Raw genomic sequence first — 25,945 nt, forward strand, 5'->3', positions numbered from 1 at the left:
TTGTAAAAGGTTGCCTCCCACCTAATGTGTATAAACCGTTGTACTCTGTGGCTGACACTTACCTGTGGTAGAAACTTTACAATTAAAGTCACATCATTGACAGAAGAGATGACACACTGGTTACTGAACATCCAGAGTGGAGGATCTCTTTATTATAAACAGCTTCAGATGCATGGATTGGGCCTTCCAGCCTGAAAAATCCATCAGTAGAAACACATTGTATTTTTCCGTAATAAAGATAACAGTATTATTAACAGGCTGCTTATAACTTACAAACTTTAATAGAACTATACAAAACAGCTCTGATTTATTTAAAAAGGACTGTACAAAAAGGCACAACAGACACATAAAAATGGACTCATTGCAGATCGAGCAGCCAGACGAATGATCTCAGCCTTGTGATATTTTGCATTAAGGGATGAGCGCTACGCAACCTCTCCTGGAAAGCAAGGAGTAGGTAATCAGACATGGAACCATGACTTGGCCTGGTGTTTAGTGTACATTTCCACTGGGATAAAAGGAGGCTTAAATGCTGGTGTTTCTGTAGGCCGCCATCACCTGCTTCCACAAGTTTTTCTGAGGAGGCTACAGTGTGGCAAGTGATAGCTATAAATTCTAATGATGACGACTCAGGTTTCTACACGCACCTAGACATAAGCAGGGGAATCAATCGTCATATGCACTGTATTCATTGCACCTTCTACCATGAGAGCTTACAAAAGCGCTTCCTACTATTGCGGCAGCCTATTGCTGGCTTGTGAAGCCCATATGAAGGGAAGTCAGAATTAAAGGGAATCATTGGATGTTTTTGATGGATCCAACTATACAAAGAGGTGCAATGGGTTAATAACTGGTCAGCGAATAAGCACTGGCCAAAGGATTTTCCCATTGTAGCTGTTCTAGTATAATAAGGACCATCAATCCAGCCCACGAGATAGGAGATGTAGAAGTGCCAATCTCATCATTACTCTTCAAATTACTAATGGCACCTGTATCTGGGCATGCGAAAATACATAGTAAGTACACCTATTTCATAAATTAATGGTACAACTGAAGAGCCAAAACTATGTAATGTAGGTTATCAGAGAAATCTGCTCCTTTCTCTAGTCTTTTTTTTTTTTTTTTATCTCCTGCACTGATCATTCACTTTCAAAAAAAGCGTATATCTGTCTGCAGTGCCCATAAAAGCCTATGGAGAGGGGAAGCTGGAGGGAGAAAAGTCAGAGAAAACAGAAAATGCTGAGGCTTAAACAGCAAGAAATGCAGGAGCCAAATCATAACGGCCAGAAATCGTGTACATACACAGGACAGCCACCAGCAATGCAGTTACACTTAACTTATAGAGAATGGCGGTACAGCTAGAAGGGACTGAAAGCAGCTTTACATATGGGTAATCTGCCCTGCAATCTGCTTGCCGACCCCGATTACACAACAGCTAGTGAATGTAATAGACTACCTAAAGTGCATACTTTTCCTGTCTGAACAGAAGCCTCAAGATGTACAACACTCATTAGAAAGTTCTCAAAAAGCATATGATAGCTAGTTGCCTTCACAGTGGTGTAAAAGCCAATGCCAGCCTACGTCACACTCTGGATTGGCGTCTACAAGAGGTGCATAGCGCAAGACCATGGCCAAGGCATCTCCCATGTGTGACATACTTGTACATACTGGCAGCACAGGGATTTTTAGGAATAGGTTGAACTAGAAGATGTCTGTTGGATTCCACTCCTAGTGCCAAGAATATAAAACAGCTCATGACCCAACATGTGGAAGATCCACGTGTGCTTCATGTGCACAAGACTTGCGTATCCTCAAGTACGTGGCATGCCAGAGGATAGCAAAGCATGGGGGAGAGGCACTCTGAATGAAGCCAACGTATTAATTCTAATGGATGAATCTCATGATGAGATGTGTGGAGGTCTGCTCGGACCCTTGAAGGATCAGGTCTCAGTTTCAGGCTGTCGTAGCACAAGGAGTTAGGAGGCACTTCGGAACTGTGTAGGAAGGTCATTATACAAGTACAGTCATGGCTCCTGCCTTCTAAAAGATTGATATTTGCTGTTCACCAAAGGTGGAATATAGCCCAAGTGTCATACAATATGTGTTAAATAGCTGACGCTTGTATCCTCACCCGGCTGCTAAGAGCTGCAATTATCACATATAAACAATGAAACATTTAATACCATCCATACATTGAGCATGTGTTATGTTCACGCTTGTGTCATGGTTTCCTTTTATTGAAGAGGCCACAATGTTTTGCTGGATCCACCTTAGAAACAATACCAATGTCATCAGACCAACCCCACATATTTACAATGGGGTATGTCCGGGTTCTGTCACTGACGGAAGAAATGCTGTTACTCTTGAAGTCAAATGTGACAGGCACTCTGATAAAACCGCAGTGTGAACACCATCTTGGTGCAAATTACTGGCTGCAGCAGACAACACTTCTTGGGTTTAATATACCACTTTCCGAAGTGCACCCCAAACTGGCATTTACTAGGAAGTAGGAACCAACCAACATTCCTATAACCAAAAGCATCTGGCTGGATATGAGAGATGCACCTAAATATCACAAGATAAACTAAAGAAAAATAGTGCAACAAAATCTCACAAATATAATATTTTACACTTAATAAAGTTGATAATGGATTTTGTTAACAAGAGTAGCTCAGTTGAGGGCTAGCAACAAACCTTCCAAGGCTATTAACACTATATAGTTAGTATGCCGACATATCTATTGCAATACATCCCCAACTGGTTAACATATACAACAAAACAAGAGAGTATAGGATGCAAATTTACCTAGTAATGATGTGTAGCCCTGTGCCTTAATGCGTGTTTCACCCAGCTTCGTCAGGGGGCCCCCTGATTAAGCTGGGTAAAACGTGCGTTGGGGCGCAGGGCTACACACCTCACAGTGCTCCACATTATTACTATGTAAATTTGCATCCTATACTCTATTTGATATATACATATATGTTAACCACTATAGAATGTACTGTAATAGATATGGGGGAATACTAACTAAACTGTTTATAGCTTTGGGAGGTTTGTTGCCAGCCCTCCATTGAGCTACTATTAAACAAAATCTGTTATATTTTATACTTAATAACGTTGATCTATTTGTGAGATATTTTGTGGCACCATTTTTCTTTTGGTTTACTGGTAAGTAGCCTGATGCTTATAGAAGTGTTATAGTCCGGCGCATCATTCTATATTGGAGTGTTACTGTAGGGCAAGAAGTGGTTACAACACATTTTGGCACCTGCCCAAATGGCATTGAATGTGCAAGGTTCTACTGAAATGGTATTGTGGTCAATCTGTGACTAAAGCCACGTAACAAGCGTCTATCTGCCAGTACATGTTTACATTTCCAGCACATTTTTTGTTCTATTATTGTGTTTTCCATCAATTATGTTTTTTGTCTCTTCTGCTCATATATACATATATATTTTTATTATTTTCAATTATTATTATTATTATATACAATGGTGCTGTTGATATTTTTGCTAGAAAGGCGTGGCACAAAAGGAACATCCTAAAGCATGCTGATGTATACAGTGGAGACAGCCATATTAAAGCCTCGCTACTTTTCAAACTCATGTACATGAAAGTTTCATATTCGCAGCGTAGAGACCTCATTTACTTGAAGAAGGATTTGATTCCATTTACAGAGGGAGAATAGAGACCTCATGGCTGCCTCCACCTCAATACATGACAGACACTTCAGTTTTGCAGAAGAACAGACATTTCTTTTACTTTGCATTTATTGTAATCAACCATATTTCTGCAAAGCTATCCCCTTTATCCCCACAAAAAATGGATCTCAGAAAACAGACCAATTTTGGTCGTACTCTGGTAAGAAGTTCCAAAATGGAACCCATTAGGTAAGACATCTTGTTGCCAATTCAAGAAATCCACTAGAGTGGGATATTATGATGGTGAATTAGGCACAAGCCGAAAAAAAAAACCCTCTAAAAATAAATAAAAAATCTATATAAATCAACCACGCAGACAGAGCCTGCTCACTCAGATTTAACATGGCACGCTTGAATTAAATTCGTATCGCCATGATGACCAGCTGACTATTGGAAAGCGGAATCCTGCTTTACCAAAAAGCTCCATGACTCTCTCGGAAGAAAAACAAGTCCAGTCTCTGAAAGTCACACATTTCCAAGTGCTCAAGCTCAGTAGATAAAATCTCCTGGTATCTCTTGCAGCATTGGCTCCTCAAACTTAAATCGCTTTGTAATGGCTTTAGATTCAGTCTGTTTCTCCATCTCTGTCTGTCTGCACTGTCCCAACGTGTAAGAAGCCATTAACAACAACTCCTCTGTCACAGTCTGTCCATCTGTATCTGGTTGGCATGGACTGCCTTCAATGGAAGGTTCTGCCTTCAGCTCATCATCCTCCTCCTCTGCTGGTAGGATTTGTTTGCCTTCTTGCACAGCATTCATAGCACTGCAGTAAAGATCCGGGAGGTCACCTTCGGCTAGCCAGATGTGCTGAAGACAATCCTCTGCTGAAGCTCGACCTCTGAAATGCAAAAGAAATATAATTTAGGACTGTCCGAGTCACCATCAGCAGAAAGACTAGTCCAATACTGGCTTATATTTGCATTCTGAATATGCGATTAATGGGATAAAGGAATTATCACCCTGCTCTTATGCAGTCTGTCACCATAACACTGGGTGGGGGGAGAGCCTTCTGGCTGTGTAAGGAAAGCATTACACAGATACTGTCCCTTACATCATTTACACCCATCTTTAAAGGAACACTATAAAACACTGAAAATGTCCAAAAAATAAAATATCCCAACATTTTCTCTTAAAAGGGGTTTTCAGGTATCAGAAAACTCCTATAAAAATTTGCAAATCTGTCCTAGGGAGGTATTTTTCCTTCTCTCGTGCCAAAGTGATGTAAACGGGACCTGTCACATTAAAGGCAAACTATACTACCAACCATTAACCAAGACCTCCTTGAATTTAACTGTTCAAAATAAAATTGCTCGTTTCATTTCTCTAATCTACGGAGCTACCGTCTTATGATAACAAGGGTGCCTCGTCCAATAAATCCACCAATGAGGTCATGCTTAAAGGAACAACACCGGGCTGGACAAGCTAGTACTAGACACGCATAGTAAGCAAGTCAATGTGTGCAGTCAGCAGTTCATCCAGGATCTGAGAGCACAGGCAGGAAGCAGCAGATAAGCAAAGGAAACGGGAGGCCCAAAGGACCATTATGAATATGGATGACCACTTACTCAGGCTCCCGCACTAGAAGGGCTTTCATGAAGCTAACTGCAGGTTCTGAGACTCCTTCGAAGTCTTCGGTGTAACTGATGTTCAGCTGGGAAATGTTCAGGAATGTATGTTGTTTGTCATCGCCAAGGAAAGGGGACGTACCCGTGAGCATTACATATGCCAACACACCAATGCTCCTGTCAGGGAGGGAATAAACCACAAGTTCATATCACAGTGGATGGGATAGTTCCCAATTGTGTCACTCAATAAGTGCCATATAGGGAGAAAGAAAAACCATGTATAACAACCTACCACATATCAGTCGCTGTGCTGATCGGCTCATAACTCAAGATTTCAGGCGCTAGAAGTGAAGTGAAGGATACAATTACTCCACCGCATCTTCAAGTAAAGCCAACTAAGGACAATTTACTGGACTCTTACCAACATATTCTGGGGTCCCCATGATCTCTCGCAGTTCTTCATTGTCATTGACTATCCTGGATAGGCCAAAGTCCACTATTTTTATGTCACCTAGTGGACTGTCACTGGTCAGCAAGATGTTTTGTGGCTATATGTGAGAAGAAAATATAAAATGTGATTGTCATTCTACATTTGATGAAGTTTTCTGCTACTGTCAGAATTAACCCCTGGATCAACAAGCCATACCCAATAAAAGCAAAAACTGGCCACTTTTCACCTTGCCCTCTTTAAAAGGTATGTCTGCCTTGGACCAAAGTGGCCAATTTTTGCTCTTACTTTTAATCCCACATACAGTTCTAGAGATATGGGCCTTTTTATTTAGGGCCAATTTTTATAATCTTCACCAAGGATGTGTTGTCACAGGAAACTCCGAGGGAGTGTTGTTAGGCTGCTTTGCATAATAACCTTGTGTGCCCTGCCCCCTTGATAAAACCGTAAAAATTAGTACTAAATAAATAGATCCATATTTCTGGAATTGTATGGGAAACCGAATACTGAGGGAAGCAACAGGAGTAGAAGAGCAGGAGTGGACACTTTGGACATAGTGACAGGTCCTCTTTAAAGGATAACTACATCAATTAACTTTCCAGAATAAACTGTCCTGTTTGTGTACATTACAAATAACATTTTTGTCCATTATAAGACTTGTATCCTGCATTTTAAATCAGTTTTTCCCTCTGCACGCTCTAATTTGTAATCCCCTCTGAGCTAGTACCAGACAAGCTGCTGTCCTCTCTGCTATACACAGGACATAGAGAGACAAGCAGCATGGAGCAAACTACACAGTAGTAGTGAGCAGTGTAGATGTGAATCCAGCACTGGAGTGAACAAATTAATTTTTACAAAGTTCAGTATGATCTTTCTGTGTCTCCCTCTGCTTCTCACTCCTCGTCCAATTCCCCTCTCCATAGAGAATAATTGTCTGCATTACACAACACCACAACGAGCCTGCAGTGCATACTGTCTTTACAGGACAGAATTAGGTGGTGGTTTGTTTTTTTTGTTTTTTTTTAGAGTGGAAGCTTCAGGAGGCAGAGGGGATAGGGAAGATTTTTCTGATGAGTTCGATTACAACGTTTCTTATATTTGCAAGTACTAATGATTTTGCAAAGTTTGATTAAAGTAATTTTCCTATTTAATACCTTAACTAATCATTAATATAAGTCCATATGTATTCAATCTCAGCAAATCTATTGATGGCAGACTGAGTTATCCATGTTTTCTCACTATATTTTGTCCCAAACACGTGAGTCAGTGGTAAGACGAGCCTTCCCCATCACAAAGGACTGCACCCCAGCAATTACGGCACCGTCTCTGCAGTTGCTTCACATGATTAATAGCAGGCAGTCTAGTACTTTTCTACATGACTAAGCATTTGGATCTTATCATTTATAAGACATTTTCTACCAAGTCCAGCTCATTTTACTAGAATAGCCTGCCACTAGGTACATTTCTGGAGCTTAGTACGTGACTAAACACATAAGGCCTATGAGCCTTGTATATGGCACTTCTCTAAGGTGTAAGACCATGAAGTGAACACATTTCCCTCAGCAGATCTACATTATGATCATCAGATTGCCTCATATAGATTTCACTCATTGCAATGGTCCAAAATGAGCAGTTCCCTAATAGTCCTCGAGGATCAATTTGTCTAGTAAAGTATTAATGCATTTAGTGCTGATTCTTCACAGTGGCAGGTTACACAATCGGAAAGGGATTTGTCTGATCAGCAGTTGCCATTTTGCTAGAACGAGCTCTGCAGCCATAGGATCAATGCCTGAATCTCCATTTCCCCTACTTTAGGAAAGAGGGTCTGTCTGGCTGTCTGCATTTTACAGCCAACTATAGGTGTTGACTTTTTCCTCAACAAACCATATATAAAATGACGAATGATCCAGAGAGAGGATGTAGTAAAGTATCAATAGAAAAATATAATTATTTTCTCCACTGTGTGGAATAAAGCTGTCTACATAAAGTGTGAAAGCCTGAGCTAACCTCTTCGCTGGCATCAATATACCCCCATCCCAATGACCCAAGTGTACCATTACAGAAACCTCAGGACTAGTGACAGGAGAAAGCAGCGGATGTAGAAAGCCTCTATTCTTTATTGACTCGTGCTTACCTTCAGGTCAAGATGCACCACATTGTGTCTGTGGAGAAAAGAAACTCCTTTCAAGATCTGTCTCATGAGCCTCTGGACATCCTTCTCTTTGAAGGCCTCTTCCCTTTCTGCTACACACTGGTTGAAGATTTCACCGCCGGCAGCACTGAAGAACAGAAAGAACAGTCACATGTGTACAAAAAAAAACCTGAACGGACATAATTATAACAGATCCCAATTCAAGCAAACTATGGACTAGTGCTCCCAGCTCAGATACATCAAAGTTCCCCTAAGGCTTTAATCCTACACTGCACGAGGACAGTGCCATTATGCCATAGCAAAGAACCCATTCGGTTACTCATACGATGGCTCTATGACAGAGGTTTACAACCCAAGGTCTTTGATGTCGTTTTCATATCAAAGAAGCAGCAAGAAGGGCAGCAGGGACGGCAAGTACTCCTGCTCTACAGTGTACCCACTTCAGAAGACTAGTGCCCTGAACAACTAATTAGCACTCCAGAAAGGAGAAGATGAGTTGGAGAGGCCGTCCATTCTAGTAGATTCGAGTTGTGAAATGTGAGGTGGTTGGTGCAAGTACACAATGTAAAGAGCCGCATGGTCTGCTCCCCTCGGAAGTGCCGAATGGCAAGAAAGGGACCTCCATTCTGCCAACAGGTGGGAGTCACACCTATCAGACATTTGTCGCAAAAACATTTGATATGCCATAAAAGGTCTAAGAGTGCAATACCCTTTTACTTGTTTTGCATCCATTTCTGCCTTCCTCTTCCTTGATTGATTGCCAGCCCTGTTTTTATAGAAGCTAGGGGAGAATGAAGATACCCAGAAATCAAGTGAGACGGTACACTGAACTAATTAACCCTGCCCAGGGTGTACCAAGCACCTGATTAGCAAATCTTAAAAAAGGAAAATTCCTTACAAACAGATTTGGACACTAAAGATCTGATTTTTTTTTTTTAGGGTTATGTCCCCTACACCAGAGGTCCCCAACCGCCGGTCCGCGGACCAGGACCGGGCCGTTGGGGTTTTTCAGCCGGTCCGCGGGGAGAGGGGGCCCCTCCAGCCTCCAGCAGGGCCGCCATCAGGGCATGACTGCCCTGACTCCAGTATGGGGCCCGGCCGGTAGGAGCCCCCTCGGAGCCCCCCTCTTGTGCGTCTCTCTCCTCATGGGGCCCCCGGCCGCATGCTAAGCGCCGGGTCCGGGACATCTTAGCGCTGCGCTGCTGCGGCAGCACCTTCATGATTCCCCTGACTTCCGGTCATGTGACGGCGCCGTCACATGGCCGGAAGTCAGGAGAACCTGGTGTCAGCGATTTGGACGAGCGCCAGGATTCTGCAGGGATCGCATGGGGGTAAGTATAACAAGTTTTATTTTTTTTTAAATACAATTAACTAGGAGTGGGGGGAATGGGAGATGCACATGGGGGGGAGGGGAGAGATGAGAGATGCACATGGGGGGGAGGGGAGAGATGAGAGATGCACATGGGGGGGAGGGGAGAGATGAGAGATGCACATGGGGGGGGAGGGGAGAGATGAGAGATGCACATGGGGGGGGAGGGGAGAGATGAGAGATGCACATGGGGGGGAGGGGAGAGATGAGAGATGCACATGGGGGGGGAGGGGAGAGATGAGAGATGCACATGGGGGGGAGGGGAGAGATGAGAGATGCACATGGGGGGGAGGGGAGAGATGAGAGATGCACATGGGGGGGAGGGGAGAGATGAGAGATGCACATGGGGGGAGGGGAGAGATGAGAGATGCACATGGGGGGGAGGGGAGAGGTGAGAGATGCACATGGGGGGGAGGGGAGAGGTGAGAGATGCACATGGGGGGGAGGGGAGAGGTGAGAGATGCACATGGGGGGGAGGGGAGAGGTGAGAGATGCACATGGGGGGGGGGGAGAGGTGAGAGATGCACATGGGGGGGAGGGGAGAGGTGAGAGATGCACATGGGGGGGAGGGGGGGTGAGAGATGCACGGGGGGGGTGAGAGATGCACGGGGGGGGTGAGAGATGCACGGGGGGGGTGAGAGATGCACGGGGGGGGTGAGAGATGCACGGGGGGGGTGAGAGATGCACGGGGGGGGTGAGAGATGCACGGGGGGGATGAGAGATGCACGGGGGGGATGAGAGATGCACGGGGGGGATGAGAGATGCACGGGGGGGATGAGAGATGCACGGGGGGTGGATGAGAGATGCACGGGGGGTGGATGAGAGATGCACGGGGGGTGGATGAGAGATGCACGGGGGGTGGATGAGAGATGCACGGGGGGTGGATGAGAGATGCACGGGGGGTGGATGAGAGATGCACGGGGGGTGGATGAGAGATGCACGGGGGGTGGATGAGAGATGCACGGGGGGTGGATGAGAGATGCACGGGGGGTGGATGAGAGATGCACGGGGGGTGGATGAGAGATGCACGGGGGGTGGATGAGAGATGCACGGGGGGTGGATGAGAGATGCACGGGGGGTGGATGAGAGATGCACGGGGGGTGGATGAGAGATGCACGGGGGGTGGATGAGAGATGCACGGGGGGTGGATGAGAGATGCACGGGGGGTGGATGAGAGATGCACGGGGGGTGGATGAGAGATGCACGGGGGGTGGATGAGAGATGCACGGGGGGGGATGAGAGATGCACGGGGGGGGGATGAGAGATGCACGGGGGGGGGATGAGAGATGCACGGAGGGGGATGAGAGATGCACGGAGGGGGATGAGAGATGCACGGAGGGGGATGAGAGATGCACGGAGGGGGATGAGAGATGCACGGAGGGGGATGAGAGATGCACGGAGGGGGATGAGAGATGCACGGAGGGGGATGAGAGATGCACGGAGGGGGATGAGAGATGCACGGAGGGGGATGAGAGATGCACGGAGGGGGATGAGAGATGCACGGAGGGGGATGAGAGATGCACGGAGGGGGATGAGAGATGCACGGGGGTGAGCTGCACATGGGGGGGTGAGAGATGCACATGGGGGGGTTATGTTTACATAACTTTGTTGCCTTATGAAGGGCGGGGGGGGCCCCCAAAAATTTCTTGCACAGGGGCCCACTACAGTCTGTGTCCGCCCCTGGGATGAAGTAAATGCAGCTGAACAGCAGCTGTCAGGACAGCTGCCCTGTCCTGCTGCAGGGCGTGATGGGGCCTCAGTGATGCGGCTCCTGGCACAGCACATTATGTGGGGCTCCTGGCATAGCTCCTGGCGGGGACCTGGTCTACACTATATGATAAGTATGCACTAAACTCCAAATCCCTCCATTACCCCGCCCCCATATGACCAAAGCCCCACCCACCCCACCCCCTCCTTGCTGGGCCATGGAAAAATGATCTTGCTTCAAGCCGGTCCCTGGTGCAAAAAAGGTTGAGGACCACTGCCCTACACGGTGCTGTGCTTGGTTTGAACAGCCATTTTGTGTTGACAGACTCCATTTAGTCTGTCAATGTAAACCACGGATTATGAAATGTTGTGCTGTTCTGGTCTAACACAGTTAATTGAATATTACACAATTTATTAAAAATTAATAACTTACTGACCCACACGTCACATGTGCTGATCACTACCTTCATATTGTAACACCCCCCCCCCCCCTACATTTGTAGCTGCCAGGAAACAGACAATTAGCTTAAGTATATAAAATGAGGATCATTCACCAATTGTCTGGAGATGGTTATGTAATGAATGTTCAGGATCCTAGGAGGCAGAAGGGGTGCCGAGCGGAGAAGCAGCGAACGGAGAAGCTCTGTGGGACAGCTCCTCTGATCACACAATGGAGGAGGCCTGCAGCCATGCCCCACAATGGGAGCAGCTTGGGTAACGCTTACATCACCATTTGGCTGCTCTTACCAGGGGCTAGTGAAGATGAAATGTCCACGCTTACTGAATTACAATACAATTAACAGACAACTTCTTCATTTCCAGCTTCTAAGTAAAAGCTCATATCGATGCAGGTGATCGTTTTACCCTATTGTGTATACTATATACATAGGCCTGCAAGAGGCAGACATGAACCTCTGCCCAGTCTACCTTCAGAAACCACACACTGTTGTGTCTGTAAGACAGACCTGGAATTTTTCCCATACATTACAGAATTTGCTGACTTTCTGCAGTTTATATGGGGCAAATATATTGCACAACGTCACTGAGTATTATTTACACTAGTCCATTATCAAGGCAACACACTACCTAATATCACGCTTACACATGCATCAGGGTCACTTTCATAGGAAGCTAATGAACATTGGGATATCATTCACATCTCCAGAAGAGACCTTAAAAGGGAATCTGTCACCCCCTGGCACTTATCTGATCTCTAATATGGGCATCCAGGTGAAAAAAAATGTAAATCTATTCATACCATTATGCCTCATATTAGAGGTCTCGTTGCTGTGAATTGTCTTTTTATTCAATCAGGTCTCTGATCCTTGCAGGCCCGGGGCCCTGAAGAAATCCCCGCCTACTTTGTGAATTATAATGTTTCTCCCCACCCCTGCAGGTCGCAGTGCCTGGATTTGGCTGCTGTAACTGCACATCACAGGGCACTGTGACATGCAGGGGAAGGGGGGGGGGGGGGGGGGATTTCTTCCAGGCCCCAGGACTAGAACACATCAGAAACTTGTATGAATAAAAAACATTTCACAGCAACAAGACCTCTAACATGAGGCATACAGGTATCAATAGATTTACATTTCTATCACCTGTATGCCCATATTAGAGGTCAGATAAGTGCCAGGGGGTGACAGATTCCCTTTAAGGTCTCAAAATGTAAAAGGTGTAGAAGAATGGAGATGACTAAAACGGATGTTCACCTTGCTGATGAGCCAGACAACGTCCTTGGACACAATGGTGCAGTTTCCAAAGAGGAAACATTTTCTAACCTTGGGGTATGTTCATACGGACACGGATTCTGCATCCATGCAGCCTACACAGCCCTGTTCATCTGCTTTAAAGGTGTGAAATTTGCATATTCAGTACACAAAGCAGATGGGTAGCATCCATCATGGAAAGTACATGTCTGATTTACTACTGCTAGGTGCTACAAGGTAGCAGTCAGGCGTTAGCAGTCATTAGGCTAGGACTACACGATGACATGTATAGCCCGACATTGAGTGCAGTGCTGCAATTACTTCTTATGATGTTGCATCCCTACTGAGACAGTAGAAAACACTTCCAAATGCGGTCATTTTTCAATCAATGATCACAAGCCGCACTCCACTCATTCACCAAAAGGCAAGTCAGATGCAACTTGTATGTAATTTGGCCTCAAATGGCAGTGTGACTGCGGCCTTGACTAGCTAGTTGCCCCCTTCCTCTACAAGTGACAGGTCCAGTTGATGGAGGACTGTAGCACCTACAAGTTACATATGAACACATGGTACTCCTGTACCAAATATCTTTATTATTGTGAGGTCTAGAAAGGTTTTAATCAGCAGGGTAGAATCAATCCTGCTAGGATCATCAGTTGCCTACTCCCAGCTCAAATGTCGCTGGGTCTTATTGAGGAGACAGGCAGAAGAATTTGGGGCATGCAATTTGCCCTTTTTTCCCCTAATCACGCAACCAAATTGCATCTCTAAATAGTCTCACAACAATAAGTCAGACAAATGTTCTTTCTTGGTCACACGACACATGAATATCCGTTAATGTGGTAAAATCAATTCACCAGGGCACGTTAACTGAAGTACTCATGAAGCCACCCACGTCTGTGTGTACGTGTCACATCTCGGGAAGCTTGGCTCTTGAGTCTATTTTATTGCCACACAAAAGGTAAATGACTTTCTGGAATATAGACATATCATGCCAAGTGTGCCTCATTTCAGCATTTTATTATAGTTGGCAGTAGGTCTTATGGCCATTGTACTAGGGGACTTTAGCAGGATGAAGGTGCTTGGCAGGCACAGATGTGCAGTCACATCACAATGCCCGCAACTTATGTGCTGCATTATGTCATTGAGCAACAGTCACAAAAAAATCTGTTCCATGACTGATGTGGCTACAGATTGAGAGTTACCGTGGAACTTTACCAAGCTGTACTGCACGGTCGTCACCAGCCTGATGGACTACAGCAGGGCCTCTATGCAATATCTGGAAACCTTATGACGGCACTAGCCAAGGATTTTGGACATGGTCAATCTTCATAGTCCACTATAATACGTTGAAATCATAGGATTGTGTAAAATACCGAGGAGCAACCCTTCCTGGTATAGAAAACACTAAAGCAAGTCATAAACGGAACTTCTGTAACCTATTCTAACAAAAGTACGAGGTGTAGCCAACCAAGTATAAAAGACTCACTGATAGACCTGTTACTCAACGGCCCCATAAACCCAGGAGAACTTTACACACAATATACTTTGTTTTAGGGTAGGACTAACTAGACAGGAGAGGCTAAAGAAAAGAAGAAAAAAAAACACTACCCGAAAAGAGAAAAGTGTATACACCATCAAGGAGCATGAAACTGCGAAGAAATCAAGAGTGTGTTACCTTTGTATACTCTTTACCTGTCCCTTACAAAGGCAGGAATTGGTTATAAATTTTATGTCATTCATCTCACAGCATCCAAATGGGAAAACCCACAGAGAAATAAAAAATAAATCTAAACACCAACGAATGTCCTGTCAAGTGGAGACTGTGTAGACATAGATGGTGGCTGGTTCTCACTAGTATTGGGGCAGCCATCGTCTGTGTGCGGCAGTACAGAGCCTCCCAGTGTAATGCTTCTGGAAAGACTAGACTTCCATGTATAAAGAATCCAATGGGGCACAATCCAGAGACATAAAGAGATTAAGTACGGTCTGATATATTTGTGGGAGCACAGTGTGCGAATAGGTTGTATAATGCTGTAGTACATGCATGTGCCCTAATGTTTTATTCAAAGTCTTTAAGATATCCACCATATGGCAAAACAGAAACCTAGCAGAGTGAAGGAGATATCCTCGCTTCCTTATGTCATAGTGCCACCATCATCACAACTTGAATAATGACATGAGGGAAAGCAAATCCCCCACATGGAAGTGTGACTGCGGCCTTGACTAGTTAGTTGTTCCCTTCCTCTACAAGTGACCTGTCCAGATGATGGAGGACTGTAGCACCTACAAGTTATATATGAATACGTACTACTCCTATACCAAATATCTTTATTATTGTGAGGTCTAGAAAGGTTTTAATCAGCAGGGTAAAATGAATCCTGCTCCCGGCTCACACGTTGCCGAGTCTTATTGATAAGACAGGAGGAAGAATTTGGGGTCTTCCAGGGCATTTAACCTTTATCCACAGACACAGAAAAGCTCTTCAACCTTCAAAGCTCTGTAGAGGAACAGCCATAGAGAGGAGCAGCTTACAGCGTGAAGAGGTGAGCAGTAAGAAGGTCTGTCACATGCAGCAGGCCACACCACATTAACCTAATAGCTTACAAAGAAGAGCAGATTAACCAGTCAGCTGACAGCGACATGCTGCTCAACGACAACACCGAAACATGGTCATTGCAGCCATCACTGATGAGATCCTGACAGGAGCTTAGAGAAGTGAGAAGGACAGGCGTGAGGAAGCGCACCATGGCAGACGACAACCCCCCAGGCAGATCTCACAACAGGCAGACTTTTTCCATTTGGGAAGTGGTGCATAGCCAAAGATGACATTTGCTGTGAAAATCCATGACAGAACTGACAAGCTGGGGACTAGGAGGTTACAGTACAAGACATGTAGAAATCTGCGCCATGCCGACTTCAGGACACAGCAGATTTCTAGAAGAATTGGAATATAAATTGTTGCAGATTTTTTGCACAGAATCTGCCCTAAAAGATAAATCCATACGGAATCTCTCTAAGATAAGTACAATCCAATACTAGCCAAGTAACTTTCCACATGTAACATAAAAGGGGTATTCCGATCTCTAAGATCCTACCCCAATATATAGTAGGTGTAATAAAATTAGCAAATATCACCAATTAGAAATTTAGTATAGTTTTTCTGATTCACTATGTCTCTTTCCTCATGTGCAGGCATTGCAGGACCCTAGGTATCCATGGGTACGTCCACTAGCAACTAGCTAACTCACAATATCAGTGGTCATAACTATAGTTACCTAAGGTCTTGTACATGAGGAAAGAGATAGGGAATCAGAAGAACTATACTACATTTCTAATTGGAGGTATTTGCTATTACTACTACACCTACTACCTATTGGGATAGAATCTTGGAGATGGGAACACCCCTTTAAACTTGACCGGTGAGTGAATTTTGAAATCCGCAGCAAATCAAATCTTTCTGAAATCTAGGGTAAAACTAACAAAATAATTAATTAAATACAGACGAAAGACCTCTGCACGGATTAACCACCAGAACAAAAAGAAAAAAAACGCATGTACATGAAATTACGTTTAAAATTATCCTCTTTGCTGGTACTGAAAAATACTGAAATCTGAATTACATATGCAGTGTGTGAACCTTGCCAAAGGTAAAGCTGCAGTGTGAGATTTTAAATGGAGTTATTTGTGTGATCCCAGCACGTTCTAATACAATTGAAGGTAAACCTAGTACATTAGTGGATTGTGATGGTCAGGAGTTATTCTAGCAGTAGGGCCACTCAATACCTTTCTTCCCCCTGAGAGGTGACACTTGTGAGCATTGTTGTATTGTGGGGAAATGAGACATTTCCTCATATTTCATAAAATACAATGTTTTCTTCATCAGAGGCTCTATGTTTAGCCTGGGAAGCACAGCGTGTGAAAGGACTACAAGAAGAGGAAAGGGTAATGGTAATCCTGCAGCAAAGAGGCCAGAAATCGGCACTATTCTGACCTTCACATCCTCCTATTTCGAGGCCAAGCAGCGTTTACCCAGAAGCCACGTCCCTGAGATAGGGGGTAAATGACGTGCCGGTTAGCAGGCAATCGGCCACTGAGGGATGGCGTGAGAAGCACAGGGCCAGGCTGGAGACGATTCTTGTTTTACAAACTGTTTGTGTTTGGTGCGTGAGGACTGGGCACAAAGCCAAGGCACAAATACGGCCACAATGCAGCCTTTCTTCTAGCGCTCGCACATAGAGGACAGAAGCTAATTGCCAGCTACTGCAAACAGGACGAACATAGCAAAATGATGATCAAACCCATCATTAACAAAAAACAACCACCAACCCTAGAGACGCTCTAATGATGGTCAGGGAGACATGTGGGTGGTCTGAATGCAAATGTGACAACATGGAGATTTGCATACATGTATATACAGGCCAAGGCCATCACTGTATGCTTTCATATCAGCACAAAGTTTATTAAGCATCTTGCGTTATAGTCATTGTCATCCAGAGCTGCGTTCATAATTCTGCTAATCACTACTGAAATCTGTAACGCATTATGATTTTTACATTCAACCTGAATGGAAATCCATAAATCATATATTATTGTACAGCACTGAACTCCCAGGCGTCGCTGGGAGATCGCAGCTCAATACACTAGCAGAATTCAGGAATGCAGCTGTGGAGGTTAATGGAGTACGGCATTACGGAAGGCCAGATCAGAAAGGGGCAAGTAAAGCATATAGACCATAAGTATATGATTGATTATGGGTGGAGAGAAAAAATAAACAATTTTTAAGTGTGAATATAGCTTCTAGTATAAATTGGGAAGGGAAGAGAGGAAAAGAGGTGAATGGAAAATAAAATAACGTTTATTGAAAATTGATATTAAAATGAATAAATTGTGCAAAATGTGCATTAATAAATGCATACAGGGTCACCATCTGTCAAATAGTGAATATAGCTTCTGCATTTATTGATGGCACATTGGCATGGTCACACTGAATGGCTTACATCTATACTTTAGCCAACAGAAGGTCTGGAGGAATCCCAACATACACATGATTTACAGGAGTAATAGTTCTACCACAAGCCATAAAGCCCGAGTGTCATGCTGCAATTACCATACAACAAACCTCATTAAAATACACGTTCACCCAGTACAGGAGAATAATGCTGTGATGCAAAGTATGTGAAGGGTCATTTATGTAGATACACGGAAACATCCACTGAGCAGATGTACACAATCTTTATCATTGGGAACGTTTAGAGTGCACACGTGGAGTATTTGCAGCAGATTTTTCTTTACCAAAAAAAAATTGCAACATTTTTTAGGACGTGCTTTTAGGTGCGTTTTCTTCCCATTAATTTGAAAAATGCTTAAAGAACTGATATGATGCAGATTTGAAAAGACGCTTTGATGGTTTAAATCCACAAAGAAAAAATAAGCAGCAAGACTTCAGAAATCTCATTATCTTTGATGGTAGCAAGTGTAGAGGTTTTAACCCTTAAAAACCACATGGCAAAAATGCAGTGTGTGAATAAGCCCTTACTGTGCCAATAACTATAAAATGAACTAAAGCGATAAGAAAAGGAAAAGAAGAATCTGAAATCCTTACAGCAGAAAACTGATGTGAGGGCGACAAAAGAAAGCACTCCCCAACAAGGGAAGGAAACTGACCACAGCACAGCACAGTACACCTCACCTACCTGAGCTTAGCCACTAGTCACACCAGAGCTTTCATTGCATAACCTCCTCAGGACAAATGAAAGCTGTGCTGGAATTGGCTGGTAGGAGCTACAAGGATAAGCCAGACAACTCAGGGTTGTTTGCAGGTGGCTAGGAAAGAAAATGTACACTAGGCTCGCTGCCTTTCTTCCTTGGTCCCTGTCAGTCTTTCTACAATCTGACGTCTGACCTCATCCCATGTTAATCCTGCAGCCTGTTAATACAAATGGCCAGATTATATATAGGAGGGCAGAGGACCAAGGAAGAGAGCCATTTAGGTTCCAGTGAAGGCAAGTATACTGAATTTCTTTTTACCTTTTAGGACTTTTAGATCTTAAAGTGGTTGTCCACTTTTGAGGACAATTTTTTTTCCCTACTTTAATGCATGTATTTTTGGATAAAAATCACTTTTGTAATTAGGTTTCATTAAAAATGTTGCCTTCTGTATTTCACTGTCTATTGCTGACTGCAGAATGAGCTAACTGTGAATCTGTCAGTGACCTCGTTCTGACACTCCAAAGGGAGTTTCTAACTTTATTCTGTCTTTCTGAGCTCCTTTCAGCTCATGTATGACTACAGTCCCGCATCTAAGTTGAATGTGCACGGAAGCAAAAATCATATGAAAGCCAAACTGTGCAAAATATCTAATGAAATTAACTTACAAAAATACTTTTTAGCCCCAAATACTTGAAAATATATATATATATATATATATATATATATATATATATATATATATATATATATATATATATATATATATATATATATATATATATATATATATATATATATATATATATATATATATATACACACACATACACTGCAGCACAGACCCGGATGTTTGCTGTGACTTTTCACTTATCCACTGAAGTCAGTTGGTAAACTGGAAAAACATACGCCTCACATGTCAATTTCCGAGCAGATTTTTCTGCAGATTGTGGATGAGATTTGTTGGAAGTCATTGACTAATCTAGCTACTGTATTCGCTGTGGATCTTGCACCCAGGGTTAAAATAACCTATAAATGAACTCTTCCCAATATTTCATGTCTTTCTGCCTACGAGTCCAACATGAGACTGATGCAAAGTACCACTCTACACAAGCATCTCATCACCAGTACGTCACCCATCTGAGCACAACTCAATGTCGCATGTCAGCTTAGTAAAGGATGCACATGGGCCTTGGTGAACAAGCTTTACCACTACCGATCAACAATGATCCAATGACTGATTACAGTACATCATACTGTATAAGACCTAGAAAGTAGAAAAATATTAAGTATTCATTAAAAATAGCAAAGTAGTTCCCTATAGTAAGGAGGTATCCATCAGCTGGTGCCTCCGGAGAGCAGAACAGCATTGCGGTGTAGGCAATGCCTAACTATAAGTAGTACCCAAGACCCCAGCGCAGCCTTTATCTTTATGCAACTGCTGATGAAACCAGTGTGCCCAAAATGCATGGACATATGGACTGCTCTGATGAACACTAAGGCTTTACTTACTATTCTAAGACGAGGATCACTTCAGTTGCCGTCTCATACACTTCGTGCAGCTTGATGACCCAAGGGTTGTCTTTTGCCAGCTCCAAGACTGCAATCTCATGCAGGATTTCCATACGACAGTCCTGGCCCTTTCTCCGTTTTCTCATAATCTTTGCTGCAAACTCTTTCTCGGTTTCTTTTTCAATACATTTTCGGACCACAGCAAATTTCCCCCTAAAAAGGACAGAAAAAAAATATTGGTTTAAACAATTTGTATGTTCTGTTTTCAAGATGTACAGCAAAGCCCCTATAAAAGTACAATACTAAATTCAACCACAAAATATTCCAAGTTCCTTAATCAAGCATAGATCTACACATGCTTCTCCAGTTCACTAATATTCTTGGGATTGCGTCCTGCACCTGTCTTCAAATAATTCTGAGACTGCAGTAGTCATTAAAAGAGACATTATGGGACTGATTTGTTAAAGAGAACCAGTCATGTCCCCAAAATCTATTAACCTGCAGATATGGGGTAAACTACAGGTTAATAGATTTTCAAGCTGCTTGGACACTGCACTTAAGGCCCAGCTACCAGGAGGAAATGATCGCTATTCTTCCCTGCAGCCTCCGGCTTTCAGTCATATTCAGTCACTACTCAGTATACAGTGAGTGGCGGCTGTAACCATGCCCCGGCACTGACTGACAGCAGGCTGAGCACTGATACACTGCAGAGACAGCTGCCATTCAATGTGCTGGAGAATGCCTACAGTCACCGCACGCTGTATATAAAGCCGGAGGAGGAATATAGTTAGTTTCCTCCTAGTGGCCGGGCTTTCAGTATGGCGGCTGCACAGCTTTAGAGCACCATTAACCTGCAGATTTGTGACCCCCACACACATTAAACTCCTGGATAATGCCAGGTTCAGACGTGGTTACTCTAGTGTGTATGGGGGCCTTAAGCATTTCCATCCCAGTGCTGGCTTTATAGATACACTGCTCAGAATTGCTGTATAATGCAGAAGCTACAGGCATGCTATAGAGAGATAGGGGAGCAGGAACTTCTATTCTCCAAGCATTAAGTGTATGGAGGCATCATACCAGTTAGCTTCCTCTCACTAAGGGAAAACGGACAATGAGAGATGGAGAAGGCAAGTCACATAATGGCCAGAAACCACGATGCTCTCATGTGCACACATTTATTCTGAAAAGCCCCCTGAAACGACAGCTACGCTTTGACTCATTTCATTTAGCAACAATAAAATGACTAAGCGCTCTAGAATGTCAACATGCAGGAATATGGCGGCGTGTACTTATTCACAATCTATAGACACTACATCTTTTCCTATCTATCCAGTGTCACTAATTTTATAGTCTGCTGAAAAAAATATACAGGGAAAGCAAAGACACCGAGGTAGCACTTACAAATCACAATTTGGGATATGTTCACATGCTGCATTTTTGGGGTCAAATTTTTTCAACTTTAGGTTGCGTGCCCATGATCAGGAAGAGCAGCGTTTTGGAAGCAGCTCCCCTGAGTTGCGTTCTACAGTAGAAGCACAGTGGATGGGAGGTATAGAAATCCCATGCCCACTGTGCTTCTATCTGATGCTGCGTTAACTCACCCGTGGCGCAGCTATACGAGCCGCAGCATGTCAATTCTCTGCAACGGAGACACTGGTCTCCTGTGCGTACTTTCACCCATAGCCATTCATTACATGCAGTAAATCCGTATGGTTCACTGAACACATGCAGATTTATCTGTGTGATTAGAAAGCAGCGTTTTGGATGCTGTGTCCAAAGCGCTGCTATAGCCTGATCGTGGGCACATAGCCTTATTAAAAGTTATTTTAAATGTCTACTTTTTGCTATAGCGTTCAGTTCTAATTGGTAGATGGGGTATCTACCCATTACCTGACAATTTTGAGAGATAGTACCTTATTTAGTTTGCAAAAAAACTCTACAGTCACTCTACAGTTTAAAGCCACGTGCACATGTTGAGTATTTGGTGAGATTTTTACATCAGTATTGTAAGCCAAAACCAGGAGTAGATGAGAAATACAGAAATGGTGACGTGTTTCTACTATACTTTTCCTCTAAGGCTACGTGCCCACAATCAGGCTATAGGAGCGCTTTGGACGCAGCGTATTTTCGCTTCGTCCGATCACGCAGGTAAATTGGCATGTGTTCAGTGAACAATGCGGAGTTACCACATCCAATAAATTCTATTGTGGAAATTTCTGTTGCGGCTCGTAATGCCATGCCGCTGGTGAGTTTATGCAGCATCAAATAGAAGCACAGTGGGCATGACATTTCTATATATCCCATCCACTGTGCTTCTACTGTAGAACGCAGCGTTTTGGACACAGCGCAGGTGAGCTGCGTCCAAAACACTGCAAATACTGATCATGGGCTCATACCCTGCTTGTTCCACTCTTGGTTTTGGCTTACAAATACTGAAGTAAAAAAAAAACTCACAAATACTCAACGTGTGCACGTGACTTAGGGCTTGAAATGAGCAGTTATTAATTATATTATAAACAAAATGCAAAAGAAAAACAGCTTATAAAACATACAAAAATCTAAAAAAAAAAAAAAAAACAACATTGTTTTTAAGAGAGTTAAAAATGCTGAAAAAAAATGCAAAAAAGTGTGCTTCCAGCTTTGAGATATGTGCACACTGCATTTTAGGCCTTCTTTTAATGCACAAGGTAGGAAAAGCATTCAATCGAATTAAGCAGAAACTGAATTATGTCCAACAGTGGCACACTTCACCCCTTGGCTGGCTTATTTTTGTCAGGTAAGTGTTAAACAGCCACTGACAAGCTTATGATGAATACATTGGGATTCTATATGGTGCCATCTTCCTCCCATTTTACTGGACTCTGCTGGATGTAATGCCACAGTCTACTATGGTATCCCATACCTTGTTCTGTTGTATACAGACAGATATCAGCCAGAAGGAGGCTAATCTAGCACTGTAGGTCGCACACCATCAAAGCCCTGGACATGCTTTCCTGGGGTACGTGCTAAACCAACTGTGCAGCAGCCATATTTACAGTACATATAAGAGGATACAGAGTAGCAGCCATCCTCTTCCTACAACAGATGGCTATACACACGGATATAAAGAACAAATCGCTAAAAATAAATAAATCCTGAAACAGTGCAAAACGAAAAAAAAAAAAGGATTAACCATCCTACAGGTAGAACTGAAGTGACCCAGTGGTGTATGAGGCAGGCCAGGCCCCACCATGGATACATGGAATGTAAACCCGCTTTTGTCCTGCACATTGCTGTGGCATGAAGTCATGCCGGCCCTTCAGCATTGTACGCTGACCTACTTCTAGGCAAACAGTGATTAGCACACTGCATGCCTGAGAGGACGGAAGCACACTGCTAAAGTATAAAGCCATATGGTTGCCAAGTTCTCCAGACTACCAAAGCTTTTCATTTCCAGACATAGGAGGCAAGGCAATAGAAAAACACACATGCAATCCTTACAGCTCCCAATGTTGGCTGAGCACACTCATGATCATGAAGGGCAAAATTTTACCCATTTCAGGTCCAGCAAGGTTCTTGCACTATTAAAAAAAATTTTTATTATTTTTTTTTCTCTCCTTTTGCCCCATTCTCTATATCACTCTATGGTTAGCAAAACTAGCTTAGGAGTTTTACCTAAGCTTAGCTTGATCGTCCTCACTCATGCTTTACACTGCAGGTCTGCCTGTTCAGATTGACTGCTGTGTATAGGGTATAGCTTAGAACTAGTTTGAATTAATCAATTAAATTGGCTTCCTGACCAATGACAAGCAAATAAAGAATTGGATAGTAAATGAATATCAATTACAAAAGCACACACTAAGGTGAGTTGGGGGAGGGCCGAAAAGCCTTCTTGGAGGTAGTGTTTGCTGGGAACAGACCCAATTCACCTTTCTGTAGTTGCCATGTAAGGCCATGTTCACACTGGTGTCATGGCTTCTGTCGCCATACTACTGTGTCCAAATCACACGCTGTTTCAGAGACGAGTCATTTTGAAGTGCAGGATAGGAATACATGCTCCGCTATTCTATACTTTTTCTGCAATGTATCCCTATGACAGACAGATGACATATCATCCATCCTGATAATGGCTGCTGCGGAGCACAGCATGGCACAGGCGTATGCACCCGACAGTGGCCGCTGCGGAGCACAGCATGGTGCGGGCGTATGCACCCGACCGTGGCCGCTGCGGAGCACAGCATGGCGCAGGCGTATGCACCCGACAGTGGCCACAAACGCAGAATGCACTGAGCCTAAAGTGAAAGAACTCCCACTTCCTACATGGCCGAGCTTAAACAAGATGCAAATGCAGCTAGGAGCTGTGCCCCAAACAATTCAAAACATTAACACCCCGATTCATCAACATGTTTACGCCAGAAAACTGAGGGGCACACCACTGATAAGATGCACCCAATTCATTAAGTGGTGTGAGCCTCTTATTCCAGAACGCCCCTCACCAAGACTGGGGTACGAAATGCCAATCTTAAACAATTGTGGCCCAAGTGCTGATCTGTAACTTCACAGTGGCACTGTCATTCTGAATTATGTAATATTGAGATTATGTTGATTGACAGCTCTAATTACATGTGAATGTGCTTCCAGCAAGTCCTGTGCCAGGCCAAAGAAGTGGAAGCAAATGTTCATCCAACTCATTACAAATTGGTACAATGCTGCACTACCATCTGCTCATTAAGAACCAGAGACAAGCCATTAATATTAACACGCTAGAAAATGGATTCTTCATTCCTCAACACCCGACACAAGTATACCTGTAAAACTGGTCAGAGAATGGCAGCTGCCATGCATGTACCAATTAAAAGGGAATCTGTCACCAGATTAATGTATTGTCACTTAATCTAGGAGCAGCATAATGTAGAGACAGATGTTTATTTCAGCAATGTGTCACTTATTCAGCTGCTTGCTGTAGTTTTGATAAAATCATTACTTCATCAGCAAGAGGTTATCGCAAGAGGACTAGTGAACCTGCTGCCCGGTAGTCCTGTATATTAATCAGCCCTGTATAATCCCGCCTCCACCACCGATTGGCAGCTGTCTGCATACGCTCCATGTACACAGAACTGCTAATCAGTGGTGTGGGCGGGGTTACACTGAGCTCAGCATTCAGAGACCTGCAGCAGAGATAACAGTTTATCAAAACTGCAGCAAAAAGCCTAGTAAGAGATACATTATTGGAATCAGCATCTAGACTTTTCACTAAAGCAGCTAAAGGGATTCTGTCACAAGGTTGTTGCTACCCTGACAGCAGTATAATGTAGGGGTATAGAACCCAATTCCAGCTATGTGTCACTTACCGAGCTGATTGTACAATGTACATGGCCAAAATGACAGCAGAGAAAACTACCAATCAATGCTGGGGGCAGGGTTATACAGAGATGACGACTATGAAGGACTACCTGACAGCAAGATTACTAGTCCTCTAGTAATAATCTGCTGCTGATAAAACAGTGATTTTATTAAAACTACAGCAAGTAACACAGTAAGGGATAAATGGTTGGAACCAGGGTCTCTGCTCCTATATTATTCTGCTCTCAGATTAGGTGAAAAAACCTAGTGACAATGGAGAAAACATAACATTGTATAAATAAGGCCATCCCCATTGTTAGTCATATAGGAACATACATTTAGAAAGGGTGACCTTTACCCTGCACTATGCATCCTTTGGCAAGGCTACAACCTTTGGAGCGCTCATGATCCCTAGAACAGACATTATAGTACACCATCGTATCTATGGTAGGCCTCTACACAATGCCAATGGGGCAATATAAAGCCGCACACTACCATGCATCAGAGGCTCTCTTGACATTACGCTTGGTGTAAATGACAAATGCACCAGTGCTTCTTTCACCCTCTGCCTCTGGTGAGATGGTATCAGCTAGAACAGTCTGCTGTACATACAGTAAGGTGTGATCCTTATCTTTCAGGAAGCTTAGAAAGGAAACAGATGAGCAGACCCATGTGTGTCAGGCTCCCTTTCCAATTAAAGGACTGACAGTAATCTCCCACAAAACAAGAAGGGCTGGTTTTACCCGTACATTTG

The 25,945-nt window shown here is 43.6% G+C and overlaps 1 protein-coding gene across 1 annotated transcript in view; it reads right to left on the reverse strand.

Annotated features, from left to right (window-relative positions):
• Nucleotides 1–120: 120 nt before the first annotated feature.
• The window catches only part of STK17A (serine/threonine kinase 17a), a 32,892-nt gene continuing 7,067 nt past the window's right edge, over nucleotides 121–25,945 (reverse strand). Inside the window, exons 3-8 of the mRNA XM_073678210.1 lie at nucleotides 19,870–20,082; nucleotides 7,849–7,993; nucleotides 5,688–5,814; nucleotides 5,559–5,607; nucleotides 5,267–5,443; nucleotides 121–4,539 (exon numbers count right to left, since the gene is read on the reverse strand). Of these exons, the coding sequence (XP_073534311.1) occupies nucleotides 4,191–4,539; nucleotides 5,267–5,443; nucleotides 5,559–5,607; nucleotides 5,688–5,814; nucleotides 7,849–7,993; nucleotides 19,870–20,082 (1,060 nt within the window). The 3' untranslated portion in view covers nucleotides 121–4,190. The remainder of the gene's footprint in view (nucleotides 4,540–5,266; nucleotides 5,444–5,558; nucleotides 5,608–5,687; nucleotides 5,815–7,848; nucleotides 7,994–19,869; nucleotides 20,083–25,945) is intronic.

This window comes from Phyllobates terribilis, unplaced genomic scaffold (genome assembly GCF_046119375.1).
Source record: "Phyllobates terribilis strain yellow unplaced genomic scaffold, ASM4611937v1 Scaffold_4__5_contigs__length_816908805, whole genome shotgun sequence".
NCBI lineage: Eukaryota > Metazoa > Chordata > Amphibia > Anura > Dendrobatidae > Phyllobates > Phyllobates terribilis.